Source organism: Heterocephalus glaber, unplaced genomic scaffold (assembly GCF_053883595.1).
Source record: "Heterocephalus glaber isolate CG9 unplaced genomic scaffold, H.glaber_assembly_v1.0 deba00001497, whole genome shotgun sequence".
NCBI lineage: Eukaryota > Metazoa > Chordata > Mammalia > Rodentia > Bathyergidae > Heterocephalus > Heterocephalus glaber.
Genome location: NW_028258320.1, coordinates 35,757,267 through 35,770,981, shown reverse-complemented (window position 1 = coordinate 35,770,981; position 13,715 = coordinate 35,757,267). Strand labels below are relative to the sequence as shown.

The following is a 13,715-nucleotide window of genomic DNA, read 5'->3' as shown; positions in this document are numbered from 1 at the left end:
GGTTGTTTTCAAATGCCTTTTCAGAAGCTTTCACATACTGTTTACTCTGAGGGTTTCTCTAGTTATGGGATATTCTGAAATCAGTGTCTCTCTTACGAAGAAGCTTCTAGCCCCTGGGGAGGCATTCCAAAAGGCCTGCCCCACACCCCCACAAGAGTGTGCCCTCACCCACCGCACCAGTGCCACCTCCCTCTCCCCTCACAGAAGGCTTACCCCAACCTTCCAGGGACCCAGTTCATGGAAGAGTCCCTCCCAAGAGAGTACATGAATATTCAGAAAGGCTCTTCCTTAATGAAAGTTTTTGGTAAATTAAAAATTATAGAAACCAGCTAATTCATTTTTTGGCAAATTAATCCTTTACCTTCAACAGAGTGGTCTTTATGTCTAACTGAGTATTTAATGATTTTGGCTTTCTATGAATTGCTTTTAGCAAATGAATATTTGAAGACTTGACCAAGGATTCCCTCTCTGTCTCTTCCCTCCCTCTGTCCCTTTTTCTGTCTCACATCCACATATGTGTACACACACACACACACACCTGCTTTTCCTCTCCTTCCTGTGTAATATAATAGCACATTGGGGAAAAGTGAAATCTCTTTAGCTTTTTCATGTTAGTCACTTACATATCCATGTCTCTAACACTAAGCAGCTTGCCCTGCATCCTCATGAATTTCTTTCTTTCTGTTTTGTTCTTTAATTATTCATTTAAGTTTATTTTTAGAGCAGTTTTAGGATCACAGCACAATTGATCAGGAAGAACAGAGTGCTCTCAGACTTGTGCCTTCACATACTCACAGTCTGTTATGGTTGTGTCTAGATGTCCCCCAAAGCCTTGTGTGGTCAGAGGTGGCTTTTTCAGAGGTGGCTGGATCTAGAGTGTGTGATGATGGGATTAAGGGTGTGTGATTACTAAATTAGTCCATTGATTGGTTTGGCACCACCCTAAGCCCAGGGGCAGAGATAGAGTATAAAAGGGCCAGAAAGAAGCTACTAAGGTTGCTTCGACTTGCTTCTTCACTACTTTGTTACTTGCTACCTTCTGCCTGCCATGAACTGTTTCTCCTCTGCAATGCCTGTCTGCCATACCACCTTGCCTTGGAGCCAGCTGATTATAGACTGAAACCTCTAAAACTGTCAGCCAAATAAATCTTTCCTTTTTAAACTTTGGGTGTTGGGTATTTTGTCCCCGCAACAAAAAAAGCAACTAAGACATACCCTGTCCTACTACCAACATTCCCACTAGAGTTACGCATTTTCTATCACTGATAAACCCATACTATCATTATAACCCAGAGCAAAGACTTTACTCTTTTTTTTTAAGGAGGTGTAATCTCCTTAAACATGTTGCCCACATTAGCCTCAAATCCCTCGGCTCAAGCAATTCTCCTGCCTCATCCTCCCAAGTACCTGGAACTGTAAACATAACTGGCAGGGCTCACTCCTGGTGTTGTACATTCTGTGTGCTTGGACAAACATATAATGTCATGTGCTCACCACTGTAGTATCATATAGAGTAAATACTCCAGATGCTTCACCTTCCTAAAAACCCTCTGTGCTCTGCCCATTCATTTCTCCTCCTCCATGCCCTGACAATCACTCTCATAAGTTTCTTGAGGGCAGATGCTCTGTCTTACTCATCTCTATATTGTCAGTGTCCAGCAGAGTGGCTGTGACCTGCAGTAAAGTGAGCAAAAATATTTGTTGAATACATGAAACCAAGTACATCTGCTCAGGTACTACAAATATTTACTTTTAATTTCCCTTTCAAAGGAAGAATGCCAGATTCATAATATTTTCAATAAAAGGATTGTTGGCATAAATGGTCTCCTGTATCTTCCCTAGAATGTTAATTTGACATTTGCACAAAAGATAAATCAGTTTGTCTGACTACAGAGGGGTGGAAGTTGTCGGTCATGATTGATTGCCACACACCGGAGCCTAACCCTCTGCAACCTGTGGCATTTCCCATGTGTTCTTCATATCCTTTTGTTTCTGCTCTTCACATTAAAGTCCTCAAATGTTCTCAGTGGGTCATTTTAAAGGATGATTTAGTTTTGACTAATACATCCAAGCTAGAGAAAAGATTTAGAGGAAAAGCACAGTTACTCAAATGCACACACGTGTGCATGCTCACCTGGGTGCACGCGCACACACACACATCCATGACACACCAGGACCACTTTATATTATTCTAAGGTGCTCCTGGCAGAGTTTCTTGCTGATGGTTTTAGCCACAGTCTGAGTAATGTCTGCCTCCCTATGCACTGTAAGGTGATCTCTCTTTGTTAGCTGAAGACTTGAATGAAGGGCGGCGGGTACTGTGTCTTCCTAGTTCAATATCCTTGGTCTTTCTGCCGCCTCTCTGCTCCCTGAAGACTGTGGTGGCTGAAAAGTAGGTCCTGGAGAGGGGAGAGGAGCGCTGAGACAAACAAAATGTTTCTCAGTACAAAAGAAGACTGGTAACTAATACACTTTAAAATTCTTACTGGGATATTTTTAATGGTGCTTCCACTTTCTCATATTTATGAATGCTGCTGAAATGGGGCCATGTGCAGTGCTGATTTGAAAAATGTAATCAGCATGGTATTTGGAAGTGCTACCTGTGAAGAAGGGAGTTTTAATATTGCCTGGAATGCTACAGCTGTGGAATTGTTTTGAACAAATACAAAAGGAAATTATAATTTGTTTGTATAACAAATGTCTACATATTCTGACTAAATCATTTGCAACTAAATGTGTCCTCATTGAATCTGACAGTAAAAACGAACACTTGAACTGACTATGCAGTTCTGAATGGGAGACCAAGAAAATTGTTAGTTATGAAAGATTGAGGGACGATGAAATACTTATCGATGGCTCCTTATGCCTAGGAACGGTTTAACATTTTTACACAGAAAGCGTTAATTTGAAATACTCTGAGAGATGCACACATGAATGTCTCTGTGAACAAAAAACAGGTTGGAAGGACTAAAATCAAAAGTTATTTCATAATATCCTTAAAAAATACATACTTGGTCATGTTTGTTTTTTGTTCTTAAAATACCATGACATTCTGAAGTTATTGAATACATAAGAAATACCTGTCTTTCTTAAAAGGAAAGGAAAAATCTATAAATGATGTCTAGGTGAGGCAAAGGCCCACACTCTCTAAATTCAGCAATGCTCCTGCCTTGTTACTGAGCATTTTGTCACAAAGTGGGGCAATGTGACATGTTGCATTTGACTAACAATCCTGAAAATCAGGAAATAATAGCTCTAAGTTAGGTACTGTAATAGGCTAGCACACACACCAGGTATTAAATCTTACTTCTGAAATATGTGTGTTTATAGACAAATAAATTTACTAATAAACAGAATATTTTCTGAGAGATACCCAAGAAAATGGTACTAGTCAGTGGTTGAGGGGAACAGCGATGAGTGGGAAACTTACCTTTCATTGCATGTTCTTTGGCGCTTTTTAAATTCTGTCACATGTATGTGTATTTACTATTAAAAAGAATTTATTTTTAAAAGTTTCAAGCAAATTAGTCAAATTTCCCTCATTTAAAAAATCAACCAAAAAAGTCAAATCAAATAAAAACTAAACTTGAAAAAAAAACTTGTAGTCTTTTTCTACTTTTCTCAAACGTCTGACATTCGCATTTGAACTTGGGAGGTAATGACTAAAATTTCATGTATAACTATGGAAATACAGTTAAGTGATAATAATCCAAGAGTCTTTAAATATATTCCAAGCACTGCACCCTTTACAAAAAGTAAATAATACTACTAAAGAAAGTTGTTGATATTTTACAGATGATAGTACCAAAGCTCAGTGCACTAAATAATTTGCCTAAGATCACAGAGCTAATTCACTTCACAAGATAAATTACAGTTATATTTCTGCCCTGGAGTAATTTAATGAACAGATTCAATCCTTTTTAGGACCTGCGATTTGGAGAATTTAAGTGTCAGTCAGAATAATCTACAACTTTAAAGATAAGCATCTTTTATGGAAGAGAGTTTGACATACTCAAAAAGCTATTTGTGGCCAGGGATTTAGCTTAGCGGTTTCGCCGCCTGCTGCGCAAGCGCAAGGACCCGAGTTCAATCCCAGGTACCAAAAAAACCCCCCAAAAACCAAGCTATCTGTATTGTCATCACTATGCTTTAGCACGGGGATGGCGAACCTTTTAGAGCTTTCAATGATAACAAACAGCCCATTGTAGGATGCATGCCATAGGTTTGCCACCCCTGCTGGCAGCTCATAATTTATAGTTACCATTTATGTCCTCAAGTATTCATTTGAAATGCATTATAATTTCACTGAAAATGACTCTTTGGGAAAATCAGGCCTCTGAGAATGATAAAACATGTCCGGCATTTTAAATAAATTTCACTTTTAATGGTAGTTGAGTAGTTTATTAGTTGCCTAATAAATTTCCACAAACTTAGATACTTAAATCAATGCCTCCTAATTACAGTTCTGGAAGTGAGAAGACTGGGCACAACGTGGTTGGATTCTTTACTCAGAGTCTTGCCAAGTTGCAACCCAGGTGTCAGCCTTGCTGCATTTTTCTCTGAAACTCAATGGCCTCTTTTCAACTTATGTAGTTGAGATGGAATTCAATTCCTAGTGGTTGTAGGACTGAGGTCCCCATTTCCTTTGCTGGCTGTCTCTGTAAGCCCCTAGATTGGAACTGGATTGCTTGCCATGTGATCGTCTCCATCTTTAAAGCCAGAGAATCTCTTCTGGGTCACATCCTAGTCACACTGGAATTCTTGCCTCAGAAAGAGGCCAATCCTGCTGAAGGCCTCAACTGATTAGGCCAGGCCGACCTAGATAATGATCTTAAAGTCTAAGGACTTGGGATGCTAATTATATCTGGAAAACTCCCTTCCTGAGAGCACCTCAATTAGCCTTTGAATAAATGGGAGAAGATACATGCACAGTGGGTGGGTGGAAGCTTTGGGGGCATGAATGCAGCATGATCAGTCCCACCACCATCACCAAAGCTGTCCCTATCTCCTACGCTCTTCTCCAACTAAGCCGTCCTCCCACCAAAGTCAACAGTGCAGGACTACATTACCATTTTGATTTATTTGTATGGGTTACATTTAAATGATGAGATTTTTCTTTCATCTTTGAGGATTTGGGTGCAGAAGAATTTAGTATCCATATCTTCACTTTATAATTGGGATAACTGACGTTTGGGGAGATGAAATTATTAGCCTCAAGTCACATGACTTCTTTGGGTACATATTCCAAGTCCAAGATTTTTAATAAACTGAATTTGAGCTCTACAATACATTGTGTGCCTGTTTCTTAGATCAGTTTTATGTTTCAAATTTTATAGGATGGTATTTGTTTCAATCTATACAGAGATATCACAGAAAATCATAAGAGAAAATGGTCTTCCTATTATATGCATCATAAGAAATTTTTTACATCAATAGGATTATCTTGTGAACAGCATTTACATATACTTTGGTGTGGAGACATTTTGAAAAATTATGATTATTTTGATTCTTTATGTAAATTTAGTAAATGTAAGATAACAAAGTTTGAAGTGTGTTTCATTCAGGGAATTTGCTATTTTCATGTTCTATGTGGTGGTTAATGAAGATGTGGGTGTGTTATTGGACGTTAGTAGACTTTTGTCTTGCCTAAGATAAGACCACAATTTATGATCACCAGAATAGGGCAATCAGAACAGTAACAAAATGTTGAAGCCACATCTAGTATGATGTAGAATGAACTGAAAATATTCTAAACTATCCAAAAAATTATACTTTAATCTTTATAGGACCAACTAGATTCCATTTTAGTTTACTATTCTGTCAGTGTCACAACTAACATCCACAACTTAAAGAAAGAGAGGTTTATTTTGACTCAGAGTTTCAGAAGTTTCATTCCTGACCAACAACTCCAGCACAGAAGTGGCATGGTGCAAGGGTCTGGGTGGAGGAAAGTTGCCCTTGTCATGACAGTCAGGAAGCAGAGAGAGAACGGAGGAGCAGGGGAGGGAAGATACCTCCTTCTAGGTCACACACCCAGTGAACTTCATCTGACTAGGCTCTGCCTCCTAACAGCACATTCAGCTGTGGATTCATCCATGGGCTAATTCACTGATGAGTACATCACCCCATGATCCAATTATCTTTTAAACACAGGAGGCTTTGGGGGGACAATGCAAATCTAAGTCACAGCAGAATCTATTTTCACTGGCATTATTTATATAGTCTAGAAAATACAGATAATAAAAATCAGACTGACTTTAGCCAGCTTTATGATTATTTTAAATTTTTAAAATAGCCATTATCCTCTACAATACAGACCTAGATTAAAGGATAGGATTCCTCTAAGCACTTCTTACATATTTAACTTTCAGGTTCTTTAGAAAGTACTTCTTATTAGAGAGGAGAGAGGAAAGTGGGACAAAGCACAGTCAAATATTTGAAAGCACATATTCTTTTTTAATGTAAGAAACATTTGAAATTATACATGAAATGTATAATACATCTCAAAGTATGACAAGGAAAACAAACTTGGGTGAAATGATTGATTTTTGTAAGTCAGAATCTCAGGAATTTACCTGAATTTTTATGGGACTTTAAACTTTAGGGTGTTCCCCGTGAATGAAAACGTGCTTGTCACTGGGATTGCAGAGAAGTGCATGTTTCATGCGTTTCAGGTGGAAGGAGGGCTGCACAAGGGCTGAGACAGCTGGGGTCAAATCTGGCCAATGTGACCATGGAAAGACACCTAAGCTGGGTAAGCGCATTCATTCACCTGCACAATGGAACTGAGTAATAGTATTTACCTTCCAAAGTCATCAGAAGGGTTCCAATCAGTCACATAAAGGGCTGAGCTCTGTACTGGCACATATTAAACAATTGATTTAGCATTACTGCTGTCATCACTATGAAGTGGCTAAAAGACATCAAGTTTTTTAAAAATGTTTTCTCTGATATGAAATTCTTCATTATTTCTCTCATATATGAAACATGAAAACACTGCTACAGGTATTTAAGGACATAACCTCAATGATTCTTTGTGATTCAGATTTTTATTTAGCAAATTTCTCCAAGGGCACTAGATGGCGACCTTCTTTAAGAAAAAAAAGTCTAAAGTTTCATTAATATTTCCGCTCTGGCAGTGTCAGTGCTACAGATTTAGAAGTAAGCAATGAGGGGAATTTCACATCTTTGAGCACTAGATCAGCAAGATCCTAGAGTTTCTGGGTGTTCAGGTTTAAGCTAGAATAGAATGGTAGGGAAAGCACCATCAGGGCTTTGGGTGTTTTGCATTTCAACTTCTGCCCTTGTATAATCTTGGACTTTATCTTCAAGATCTCATTTTTCTGCTTGATAATATGAAGTGGTTGGGTTAGATCATCTTCCAAGTTCACTTCAGCTCTCCTATACTATGGTTTTTAATGACTCAGTGTTTATTATTCTACTAGCTTCCTTTTCTCAAGCTTTCTTTGGGTTTGAAATTAAATATTTTAAAGCCAACAACCAAGATTTAATATAAGCAGGTACCAACCCTATTTAAATTAAAACCGACTTATTCAAAAATATTTTTTATTTTGGAAGATAGGGTTGCATTTAAAGTTTTGTGGTAAGTAGTGAAATCTTGGGTTAAATATTTCTTTTTAATAGCAGGAGAAACATTTGAATATTTTCATTTAAGATAATATAAGGCTTGGGAAAACCTTTCAAGAGTCATTTTACAGCTATTTTCACTTTTTCAAAAATAAAGTTGAAACTATGCTCTAAATTTTTGAATACGATCAAAGTTTTTATGCACTATTTTAAAATGCCAATTAAAGTGTTTCTAAAAGCATTATAGCAGATTAAGTTGTCCATAGATAGAAGGAATGGAACAGTAACCACCAAACACACAGAGAACCCTTTCTCCTAATGTGAGTAAGCACATGTAGCCATACTTGGATATCTGGAGTCATAAAGAAATTCAGATGCAGTTTATAGTAATTATAAATTAATCAGATGAATAGAACAGTAAATAATAAACAAATCTCCAAAATGAAATACATTTTAGAATTCATTTATAAACCAAATTATATGCTTGTTTTTCCTTAGTAGTTTCAGACCAGGTAGAACAATTTTTTGTAAGTAGCCAATAATTGTACATTGACTATTCTTTTTAAAGAAAGTTACTATTTCAGAAAGTCCTTATGTCTTAGTTGCATCTATTTTTAAAACCTTACTAATTTGTTGATAATTACCTGAAGAAATGTCCCTCCTAAACACCAGATAAACTCATAAACAGTGTCTTATGTTAAGAAAAATGCTCTCGGTGGCACACAGAGTACCTATGTTAAAAGCATAGGAACTAGCAAACACTCGGGATCAAACAGGTGAAATCTCCCTTGGCAGGGATAGGGTAGGTGGTGGATGCAGAGGTAAGGGAGACACTCAGGTGATTACAGATGCAGTTTCTCCCCTAAACTGGAACTTAGGGTAGGATGACCCAGCACTTCAGCACCCAGCAGCCCCTTCACAACCATGAAAAACAACGTGATACAATTTGGATGCTCAATCTACGAAACTGTAGGAGAGTAACTAAAATTTATACTCACACGTTTGCAATCAATGCACGGCCTTTCTCTTTCTGATAAACACTCACTCCTTACCATATCTTCATTTCACTTCCTCTCCAACAACTGTAGCTTACAATTTTAGTAAAGTTTGAAACTGGAAAAGCCTGGAATCGGTATTGTCCTGTCATTCTTCTTCTAGGGCCCCAATGTCAGGACTTCACCTTAAGAAACCCTTACATGCACACACGCACATGCACACACATGGCTGCTCTTTTATGAATCCACCTAGGCATCTGAGCAGCAAAGAAGTAAAAAGTAAAAACAAAGATGAATTTGTGCAGGATATTGTCTTAAGGCAGTTTAATATTTACAAAATCACACACACACACACACACACACACACACACACTTTAGGATCCAGTTACAAGCCCTGCGTCATCCACCAGATCACATGGTAATTGTTGGTATTTCAAGGATCAAGTGGCATAGAGCTCCCCCTCGTACCCATCCCACTCCCTTCTTTTGGTACCACATAGCATGGAAGAGTGAGTTTTGCGCGATGGAGTGAGACCAGACGGATCCACCCCTTGGCTGGAGACTGGGCGCTCGGTGGGGTGGCGCGCGCGTGTTCTCAGGCAGAGACTGGGAGAGGGGCAGGGAGGGGGGTCTCAGGGGAGGAAGGGCAGCTCTAATTGGTTTCTCAATGAAAGATAATCACCTACTCCCGGGAGAGGCTAGGGATTAGCACTCTGTCTGTCCTCGCCCTCGCTTTTAGACTCCTCATCCTCCCCTCGGCGCTTTTAGTCCATTCAGCAGAAGTGGATCGAAGGAGAGGCTCCTCGCACCGCGTTAGGGGCCGCGCTGTGCCGCGCTCCGGGACCTCGCACCCCATCGCTCCGCGCGCCGCGCTCCTCCTCACCCTGCTGCGGTCCCCGCTGCCGCCACCGACGCCCGAGAAAAAGTTTCGCAGAGGGGCTCAGGGGAAAAATGAGCGAGCTGGAGGAAGACTTCGCTAAGATTCTCGTGCTCAAGGAGGAGAGGATCAAAGAGCTGGAGAAGCGGCTGTCAGAGAAGGAGGAGGAAATCCAGGAGCTCAAGAGGAAGCTCCACAAATGCCAGTCGGTGCTGCCCGTGCCCTCCACCCACATCGGCCCGCGGACCACCCGAGCGCAGGGCATCTCCGCCGAGCCGCAGACGTACAGGTCCTTCCACGACCTCCGACAGGCATTCCGGAAGTTCACCAAATCTGAAAGGTAGGCGCGGGGCGAGGCGGGGACGTGCGGAGGCCACCGCTGCTGGCAGCGGGCCGGGCGCAGGGTCTGTGCTCGCGCCCGCCCGGGGCGGAGGCTGCGGCGGAGCGGCTGGGGTGCTCGGCGCAGGGCGCCCCCTGCTCGCCGCGGCTCGCGGAGTGGGGGTGGCCCCGCCGCAGGGGAATGAGAAGTGTTTATTTTTATTTCTGCCATCACGTGCTGTACTTGTCTCTGCCGGGCTGGGAAAGCGAGCTCCTGGGGGAGTCGCGCCCCTGCGGCGTGGGGGTGGGGAGAGGACCGCGGAAAGTTTTCTCCCGCCGGCTAACTTGGCCGCTCCGCCCCCGGCTCCAGTGTGCGGGCCATCCTTTGTGCGCCTCGGCGGGGGCGACCACGCTGGGGCTGGACCCTGCCCATCCCAGGGCCTGGAGAGCTTCCCAGAGGCGACCCAGGCCGAGGGGCAGGCTCGGAGATTTCGCGCGGGGAGGGGCGCCGGGCGGCTGGGTAGGGTTGAGCTCGTTTTAGGAGCTGAACTGGTCCGGAGCCCAAACTCTGCTTGGAGCGCGCAGGGGCAGAGGCAGGGGCTGGGGCGGGACAGGGGCTCGTCACCACCGCGGGATTCCAGCCTCCAACCTGGGACCGGAGGGAGGGGGAGGTTTATTCACCGGGTCAAATTCAAGGCAGCTGTGAAGTCAGCAAGAAATTGCAAAGAAACCCCACCTTTCTGTCTGGTGTCTCTTCAAGAAGTAACGCTCTCTGGGTTGCCCTGGGCTTGCAGGTGGCCAGGTGACCTTGTACCTGAGGCCGATTAGGGGCAGTCTCAGCCTTGCCCTAACGTGGGTAGTGCACTCTCCCTGTTTTTTCTTAGTTGTGAATCCCTTCCTGGAAAAGTCGGGATAGGCAAAGGGGGCGGGCTGTTTCTCTGGGCGCCTCCCGGCTCCTTCCTTTCTTCCTCCCGGCGTTTTAAGAACCAAATCCTGGCAGCTCAAAGTTACGTGTCGCTCCTTTGGGGTGTTCAGTGGAGGCTGGGGGGACTTTGACCACAAGCAGGAAGCTTTTGCACTCCCTTCGCCGTCTTCACCGGAGAAGGCTGATCGATTGGCTGCAGCTTTAAAGCGCCCCTGGACATTAGGGAGAGGAAGTGCAGACTCCAGAACCCATTACGGGCTTTTAGTCTCTGGAAGTACAGGGCCGAAAGTGCATTTCTCAGGATATTGAATATTCCATTAGGCTTGCCTTCAAGCCCGCCTACCTCTTACCCCTTCCCTCCTCTTAGATCACTCAGTGTCTGAGTTTGGGGCCCTCTGGGGACTCCTAAACTATCCCACTTTGAGCCCAACTCTCCTGAAGAGCCTTCTGTCATAGGTTCTCACCCAGGCCAGTCCCAGGGCTCTCCGGTCCCCACGCCTCCGCAGCCCTCTCTGCCTGTGAGCTTCGGGACTCTCTCGGGTACGGACGGTAGCAGGGGGCGGGCCGAGGAGAACGGCGGGGCGCAATGGCTAAAAGAAGTGGATTGAAAGCTTCTAGGAGAATGAAAGCAGGAGGAAGCAAAACAAGAACGAAGCAGGAAGGATTCGCCCTAGGAAATGCGAACTTTTCCGAGCAGACGTCTCAGGGGACAGCTTTCAGATTTCTAGAGTCACATTCCCCTTATGAAGTGACACTGTCCAAATAGTACCATTTGGCCCAACCTGCCCCAAAGTCCCCGGTGGTTGGAACAATGGCACTCTCTTGCTTCTCTCGGGCTAAGACTGCAAACAGCTAATATTTGGCCTTGCCCTTGCTTGGGAAGCTGCTGCTGTCTGCCTCAGCCGGGCTGCGCATTCCGCGGCCGCTACCCTGCCCCGCGCTCGGCAGCTGGAATCAATCTGCCCACCTCCTTAAGAAGCCAGTTCAGCAGCGGTCACCCGGCAGCTGCTCGCCTCCCAGGGCTGCCGGGTTCGGGCTTTATCGCATTTTTGAAATTTCAGATTTCTGTATCTGGGCTGTGCTTTTCTGAGCAGCAACACTGCTTTGTAGCAGGGAGAAGGTTTCACCGGGGTGTGAAGACAGGAGAAAAACCTGCCTTCCCAGAGTCTACCCTTTCAGGCGCCAACTCTCAAGGAGCTTTCTGGACGAGTAATCTGGAGGGGGATGGGGTATGTCCTGAGAAGAAATGGCTGAACTTGATAAACGCCGTCCTTTTCCTAACCCTCCTCCTCACCCCACCCCCTTTCCCCACAATTTCTTGTTAGCGGCGGTAGGAAAATTCATCTCAAGAGTGGTTCATGAGCAGGAGAGGTCAAGTGCATATTTGTGACTGAAGCACGTAGCTGGAATACTTTTCAGCTTCCTCTCTTCCCTGATTTACATTGGGACTAAGGGTAAACTTTCCCCACTCAGTGGTTAGTTTCATATTTTCAAATGGAAGCATGGAGTTTATTTTCGGCAAGGTGACTCATTAGTGTTTAAAGAATTTTGACAGGTATAATATATGGGGATAGTAACCATCAGAATAAGGTCCTCATGGTAGTGCCTAGAAAATATTAAACTATCTTTGGCTAGACAATTTATTTTGGTCAAGAAAAAATGTGCAAGAATTTTTGAGATACAAAAATTAACAGCAAACAAGATACTTTCAAAATGAGTATAATTTCTAATTTTTCAGATATGTGGATTTGGGGAGTTGATATTCCATCACTTTATGAGTCTTTCATTAAAGGCTGTACCATCTTGATGGGCATACTGGCGCTGAAACAAAATGCTTTATTGCAAAGTTAACGTTCAAGTGTTGCTACTCGAGAATTTGGATGATAGTTATTTGTGCTACAGGTTCATTCCAAACTTTATTAGAACACTCTGTTTTGATACTAACAAAGAAATGTAGCTTGAAAACAAGGATTTATTTGGTGTGAAGAATAAAAGAACCGTTTCCTATAAACACTGCTTTAGAACGTTTTCTGCAATCTAAAAAACTTACATAATAGGTGACGAAAGTATCTTAAGCATTTATTAGAATGGAAGGAAATAGGAGAATTCATTCACTTACTGTAATCAAGTCAGTCCAGTTAGCTGGATTTCCATGAGTCCACAGAGGGTATAATGCACAATCTCCATTAAGAATGATCTAAGTATCTAAGGAATGCTTAGTTGAAAATTATACTAGGGAAAAGGAAGATCCGAGCTCTCAGCATAAGTATCAAGTGTACAATATGATGATCATGTTTAAAAAGAAAACACCCGACTTATTGCAGTACTCATTTTCAGACCCCTTAAAAAATGCTCAGTAGGGATCAAGTGATTATCGTTGAAAACTGTAGGCTGCTTCGAAAATGATGGTGAAGATATTTTAAATTTATATTTAAAATACTTTCTGCCAAAAAATACCAAGTATTTCACATAGATTTTTATGAAATTTTGATCCCCGTCATGCATTCATTTTGCATCAAGAGTTGCCTGTTACCCTGCATACTTTTCCTTAAGTTTTTGCACACACCTAAATTCTTTCTTTTGGTCGTCTAGTTAAATAGTGTGTGCTCAGGGGACTGAACACAATTTTTAAATTAGCATAAGCCGGGGCTAGAATCTATATTAATTTGTTACAGGAATAATAATGGACTGTATTCCAAAGTTTGAGCTATTTTTGTCATGAATCCCTTGATTCTTGATGATGTAAGTTGATCATTTGGAACTTGAACTTCTTTCCACTAGATCATGGATGCTTTGGGCTGGATGTCCCAGAAAACTCCTTGCCTTTTGCAGCTTTTATCCAATTCAGGGCCGGTTTGACCTTCACACCATATCAAGGGGTTTGGCCTAATTTCAAAATAAGCAGCTTCAATGAAGTAGTGTATTAGTGTGTCTCAGATGAATTCTGGGCCCAGCACCAATTATTTATTGGTTGCTTATATTGAAAATATACAGTGCCTTAAAATAGAATGAT

General features: G+C 42.4%; 1 protein-coding gene across 1 annotated transcript in view; it reads left to right on the top strand.

The window, feature by feature from the left end:
* Positions 1–9,028: 9,028 nt before the first annotated feature.
* The window catches only part of Prkg1 (protein kinase cGMP-dependent 1), a 1,307,364-nt gene continuing 1,302,677 nt past the window's right edge, over positions 9,029–13,715 (top strand). Inside the window, exon 1 of the mRNA XM_013077205.3 lies at positions 9,029–9,799. Within this exon, the coding sequence (XP_012932659.1) occupies positions 9,534–9,799 (266 nt within the window). The 5' untranslated portion in view covers positions 9,029–9,533. The remainder of the gene's footprint in view (positions 9,800–13,715) is intronic.